The sequence below is a fragment of the Triticum urartu genome, chromosome 3A (genome assembly GCF_056163025.1).
Source record: "Triticum urartu cultivar PI428250 chromosome 3A, HENAU_Tu73, whole genome shotgun sequence".
NCBI lineage: Eukaryota > Viridiplantae > Streptophyta > Magnoliopsida > Poales > Poaceae > Triticum > Triticum urartu.
The window spans coordinates 217,277,167-217,283,452 of NC_141875.1; the positions used below are offsets into that span (position 1 = coordinate 217,277,167).

The 6,286-nt window shown below is 48.9% G+C and overlaps 1 protein-coding gene across 1 annotated transcript; it reads left to right on the forward strand.

Moving 5' to 3' along the window:
- The first annotated feature begins 580 nt into the window (after nt 1–580).
- On the forward strand, nt 581–2,954 carry LOC147979264 (peroxidase 1-like). The gene is made up of 2 exons (XM_087546826.1): nt 581–1,140; nt 1,980–2,954. Exons 1-2 carry the CDS (start codon nt 874–876, stop codon nt 2,727–2,729), a joined length of 1,017 nt encoding a protein of 338 aa, XP_087402952.1. The 5' UTR covers nt 581–873; the 3' UTR covers nt 2,730–2,954.
- Nucleotides 2,955–6,286: the final 3,332 nt, after the last annotated feature.

Here is a 6,286-nt window from a genome sequence, read left to right on the forward strand (position 1 = left end):
TGTGTGTGTGAACTGGTCTCTGTGGGTCGACACGAGTTCGCTGCGGCCATGACCCATGTCTCTTTTTTTTGTGGCCCGAGGGCAGCCATGACGCATGTCCTCCCATGTCACAACAAGGCACCTGCTCCTACTCGTGACATTAGATCCAGTTACCAATGGCACTAACAATCGACCGATCCTTCATGAGAAGAAGAACACAAGGTCTTGAGTTTGTTTTTGTTCTGCAGCGTGCCTATGCCTATCTATCCATCTCTTGTAGGTGACGAATGGCGAGCAGCACACATGCAGTCGCGCCGCGCGCACAGGTGGAAATGAAATGGTTTTTGCGAAAAAAAAAGAAAGGGTGGAAATTGAATGGAACCCATCCGTCCCGTCCGGGTCCTGTGCCGAATCGTGGCGTGATGGTCTCCCAAGACCACCGATATGGACACATCACTGTGCCGCGCTCCAGCTTCCAAATCCAAACCGAGAGAGAGAGAGACCATAAACGAATCGTGCCGCTGTGGCATGCTAGCTAGCATCCGACGAGCGAGCGAGACGACCTCCTTGTTTGCTTGTCCCTCCTCCCCTCCCCTCCCCTCCCCTCCCGCGGTTGCTTTCTACAACCGCTGGCCGTGCAAGTGCAGCACAGAACACAGCCACTCGCGCTCGGCCGCCGAGCCTATAAAGGGCGGTGCCCAGCCACCACCTTAATGACACTGTCATCACCAAACACCAACACAAACACAGACACAAACCAAAAGCATTCCTTCCCTCTCGCCCTCCCTCCTCCATCTCTGTCTCAAGATCAGTGCCGCTCCCAAGAGTTAAGAAGAGAGAGAGAGAGAGAGAGAGAGAGAGAGAGAGAGAGAGAGAGAGAGAGAGAGGAAGGAGATGGGGATGCAATCAGTGTGCGGAGGAGCAGGGCGGTGGCGGCGAGCAGTGGCGTGGTGGGGGGCCGTCCTGGTCCTCGCCCATTTACTCAGCTGCGGCAGCGCGGGGCTCCTGGACACCAACCCGGGCTTGGCCTATAACTTCTACGCGACGACGTGCCCCAGCGCCGAGGCCACCGTCCGGAGCATCACCTGGGCGCAGGTCGCCGCCAACCAGGCCCTCCCCGGCCAGCTCCTCAGGCTGCACTTCCACGACTGCTTCGTCAAGGTCAGTCACTTCCCGACTTCCTTCCTTCCTTCCTTCGTTAACCTCGCCCTGGCCCCACTTCCGCTTCAGCCCCTCTCCCTTTCCCTGAGTGCCTGAGTGGAGTGGGTCTTTGCTTCCACTTCCGTCGGCGCCGTGCCCGTGCCCGTGCCCAGCCGGCCGACGCGGAAAGCGCTTCTTCTCCCGGCAACAAATTAACTGCGGATTCCATTTCTAGCTACTCCATTCACGTTCGAACCAAGAGTCCTGGCTCATCGCTCTAATTAAACTGGCATACCATACCATACCATACCATACCATACAGATCGCCTTTCTCCCTCTGCCCAAGCAGATTTTACTGCGGGGGTTTACTTTGGTTTTGAGCTTTTTTGGGGGGCTTTTACGAGTAATAATACTCCCTGCTGTGGTGAGAGTGAGTGTTACAAGGCAGTTTGACTGTTGATATGTACACGAGGGGAGCACCTTTATGTGCACTACGTAAGCATTACGGCGCCTTTCCGCTCGTAGCGACACGGCCAACGGGCCAAGCAAGAAAACAAGGGCCAGAAATACTAGACTAGCGCGCAAGGGGAAGGGGAGCAAGGTGAATCTTGTCATACAGTAATATTTTCCGTGGCCAATGCGTCGCCGCTCACATGCGCTGCGCGCCCAGCTGGTGGCGCGCGACAGCTATCAAAGCTGCCGCGCCGGTACGGCGGCTGCAGGAGCAGCTTTGGCCCCTTGCGGCGGCCCGCGCGCATCCAAATTTCAAACCCCAACATTCAAAAGAAAATTTCAAACCCCAAAATGCTACTACTATCTGTGTGGCTCACAGCTTTTCTTGCAATGCGATGATAATGCAGGGCTGCGACGCGTCCATCCTGCTGGACAACGCGCAGAGCGAGAAGACGGCGCCGCCCAACGGCTCCCTCGGCGGCTACCCGGTGATCGACGCCATCAAGGCGCAGCTCGAGAAGGCCTGCCCGGGCGTCGTCTCCTGCGCCGACATCGTCGCGCTCGCCGCCCGCGACGCCGTCTCCTACCAGTTCAAGGCCTCGCTCTGGCAGGTGGAGACCGGCCGCCGGGACGGCCCCGTCTCGCTCGCCAGCAACACCGGCGCGCTGCCCTCGCCCTCCGCCGGCTTCAACGGCCTGCTGCAGAGCTTCGCCGCCAAGGGGCTCGACGTCAACGACCTCGTCGCGCTCTCCGGCGCGCACACCATCGGCAAGGCCAGCTGCTCCAGCGTCACGCCCAGGCTGTACCAGGGCAACGCCACCAGCATCGACCCCCTGCTCGACTCCACCTACGCCAAGACGCTCATGAACGCCTGCCCCAACAATCCCGCTTCCACGTCCACGGTGGACCTGGACGGCGCCACGCCGTTCAAGTTCGACGGCAGCTACTACACCAACCTGCAGAACAAGCGGGGAGTGCTCGCCTCCGACGCCGCGCTCACGCAGAACGCCGCTGCCGCGACTATTGTCAAAGACCTGACCAACCCGATCAAGTTCTACGCCGCCTTCTCCATGTCCATGAAGAAGATGGGACGCGTCGACGTGCTCACCCTCAAGAACGGACAAGGGAAGATCAGGACCAAGTGCAATGTGCCGTGAGGGTTCATCCATGAGCGCCACATTTTTTCTTGGATTTTTTTACTCTCCCTCTCTCTCTCTCCCTCTTATTTCATCGGCGCGGATCAAATATATTGTGCCCGCCATGATTAAGGTCCCAAATCTATATTGATTTGTTAAGTGCTGTGCCTGAGTATGTAAGATTATTAGTCACGACATGCGTTGCATTCCTCTTGCAATCAATCAAAGAAGGTGGTTCGGCACTTCTCTCTGCTCTCACTGTCAGCCATGTCCAAGTGTCTATTCAGAGCAACTGCATCTTTCTTCAGATAATGCTTCGCTGGATCCAACGGCCATGCACGCTTCGCATTTAAACCCCTCCACTTTTTGGTAGATGCCACTTTATTACTTAATTGTTTAAGTGATACATCCGGCCTCGCATAACAAAAATAACATAGCCAAATCAAGTCGAGAATTGAAAAGAACAAGAAATACAAGAAATTATGAGTCTAGTATGACGCCTAAAATGTAGGAGTGACATCTTTTCTTGAATCCGGGAACGTAGGAATTTTGATCAAAGAGCGTGTGATGCCACATGAATAATAAAGGAATTGCACAAAGTTTGACTTGATGAGAATTCCCTCTTAAAATGAAGTGCAAAGGAACCCTTTGAATTTCCCCCCAAAGGATTTCAATCATCCAAATCCTACGAGAATCCTTTCAACCGAAGGAGGCCTTACTTGTTAATCCAAAATTCCAAAGGATATAATCCTATTAAAACCAATGCACTTAGTCAATCTCTTCCTAGCGCCTGCTCCTCCTAGTGTCGCTGCCATTCCGGCTGTCGCGGCACCAGCCATAGTCGTCACCTGCTCCGGGCCCCGGCTTCACTGCATGGCATGGGTCGGCCGTGCTTGCATGGATCCAGCTGATAACCCACAAGTATAGGGGATCGCAACAGTTTTCGAGGGTAGAGTATTCAACCCAAATTTATTGATCTGACACAAAGGGAGCCAAAGAATATTCACGAGTATTAGCAGCTGAGTTGTCAATTCAACCACACTTGAAAGATTTAATATCTGCAACAAAGTATTTAATAGCAAAGTAATATGAAAGTAACGGTAACGGTGACAAAAGTAACAATAACAGTTTTATAGTGATTGTAACAGCAGTAGCAACGAAAGTAACTTAGCAAAGATCAACATGTGAAAAGCTCGTAGGCAATGGACCGACAATGATAATTGTGTTGGATGATATTCATCATGTAGCAGTCATAACCTAGGGTGACACAGAACTAGCTCCAATTCATCAATATAATGTAGGCATTTATTTCGTAGTCATACGTGCTTATGAAAAAGAACTTGCATGACATCTTTTGTCCTACCCTCCCGTGGTAGCGGGGTCATAATGGAAACTAAGGCATATTAAGGCCTCCGTTTAATAGAGAACCAAAACAAAGCATTAGCACTTAGTGAACACATGAACTTCTCAAACTACGGCAATCACCGAAAGAATCCTAAGTATTGTCACCTTGGGGTATGCAGATCATAATTCGTAATAGGCGCCTACAACTTGCAAGATAGGATCAAGAACACAACTATATTCATGAAAACATAATAGGTTCAGATCTTTAATCATGGCACTCGGGCCCCAGTGACAAGAATTAAGCATAACAAAGCCATATCAATATCAATCTCAGAACATAGTGGATACTAGGGATCAAACCCTAACAAAACTAACTCGATTACATGATAAATCTCATCCAACCCGTCACCGTCCAGCAAGCCTACGATGGAATTACTCACGCACGGTGGTGAGCATCATGAAATTGGTGATGGAGGAAGGTTAGTGATGATTATGGCGACGAATCCCCCTCTTCGGAGCTCCGAACGGACTCTGGATCAGCCCTCCCGATGAAGAACAGGAGGCGGCGATGGCTCCGTATCGTAAAACATGATGAATCCTTCTCCTTAATTTTTTTTCTCCTCGAATACAATTATATAGAGTTGGAATTAGGGTCGAAGGAGTTCCAAGGGGCCCACAAGCCCTCTAGGCGCGCGCCCCCAGGCTTGTGGCCTGTGGGTGGACCCCTCTGGTTAATTCTCGCGCTAGTATTTTTTATATATTCCACAAAAGTTCTTCGTCAATTTCTAGGTCAATCTGAGAACTTTTATTTCTGCACAAAAATTAACACCATGGCAATTCTGATGAAAACAACATCAGTCCGGGTTAGTTCCATTCAAATCATGCAAATTAGAGTCCAAAACAAGGGCAAAAGAGTTTGAAAGAGTAGATACGATGGAGATGTATCAACTCTCTCAAGCTTAACCCATTGCTTGTCCTCAAGCAATTCAGTTGACAAACAGAAAGTGACAAAGAAAAACTTTTACGAACTGTGTTTGATCTGGTTGTTGCAAATATGTCTAGCTAATATTCAGGTTTTCAGCAAAGATTATGAACTAGCCATATTCACAATAACATTTAGGTCTCACATTTACTCATATCAATAGCACAATTAACTAGTGAGCAATAATAATAAATCTTGGATGAGAACACTTTCTCAAAACAATCATGATATGATATAACAAAATGGTATCTCTGAGACCGCAAAAACATAAATGCAGAGCACCCCTGAAGATCAAGGACTAACTAGACATTATAATTCATGGCAAAAGAGATCCAGTCACACTCACTCAATATCAATTAATAACAAAGCATATAAATGACAGTGGTGCTTTCCAGCTGGTTCTTTTTATAAGAAGATGATGACTCAACAATAAAAGTAGTAGATAGGCCCTTCGCAGAGGGAAGCATGGATCTACAGAGGTGCCAGAGCTCGAGCTTTTAAAACAGAAACGAATATAATTTTGAGCAGTATGCTTTCATTGTCAACATAACAAGCAAGAGATCTCACTATCTTCCATACTAGATACATTATTGTAGGATCAAAAGTAGGTCTAGAGGGGGGTGATTAGACTACTTGACCAAATAAAAATCTAACATTTTTCCAATTTTAAGTGTTGCTAGATTTTAGCAACTAGTACAAGTCAAGCAATCAACCTACACATGCAATTCTAAGAGTGTAGCAGCAGAAAGTAAAACATTGCATATGAAGGTAAAGGGAAGAGTTTGGAGAAGGCAAACGCAATGTAAACACGGAGATTTTTGGCATGGTTCTGATAGGTGGTGCTATCATACGTCCACGTTGATGGAGACTTCAACCCACGAAGGGTAACGATTGCGCGAGTCCACGGAGGGCTCCACCCATAAAGGGTCCACGAAGAAGCAACCTTGTCTATCCTACCTTGGCCATTGCCCATGAAGGACTTGCCTCACTCGGGTAGATCTTCACGAAGTAGGCAATCTACTTGCCCTTACAAACTTCTTGGTTCAACTCCACAATCTTGTCGGAGGCTCCCAATCGACACCTAACCAATCTAGGAGACACCACTCTCCAAAACGTAATAGATGGTGTGTTGATAATGAACTCCTTGCTCTTGTATTTAAAATGATAGTCTCCCCAACACTCAACTCTCTCTCACATATTTGGCTATGGTGGAAAGATGATTTGAGTGGAAAGCAACTTGGGGAAGGCTAGA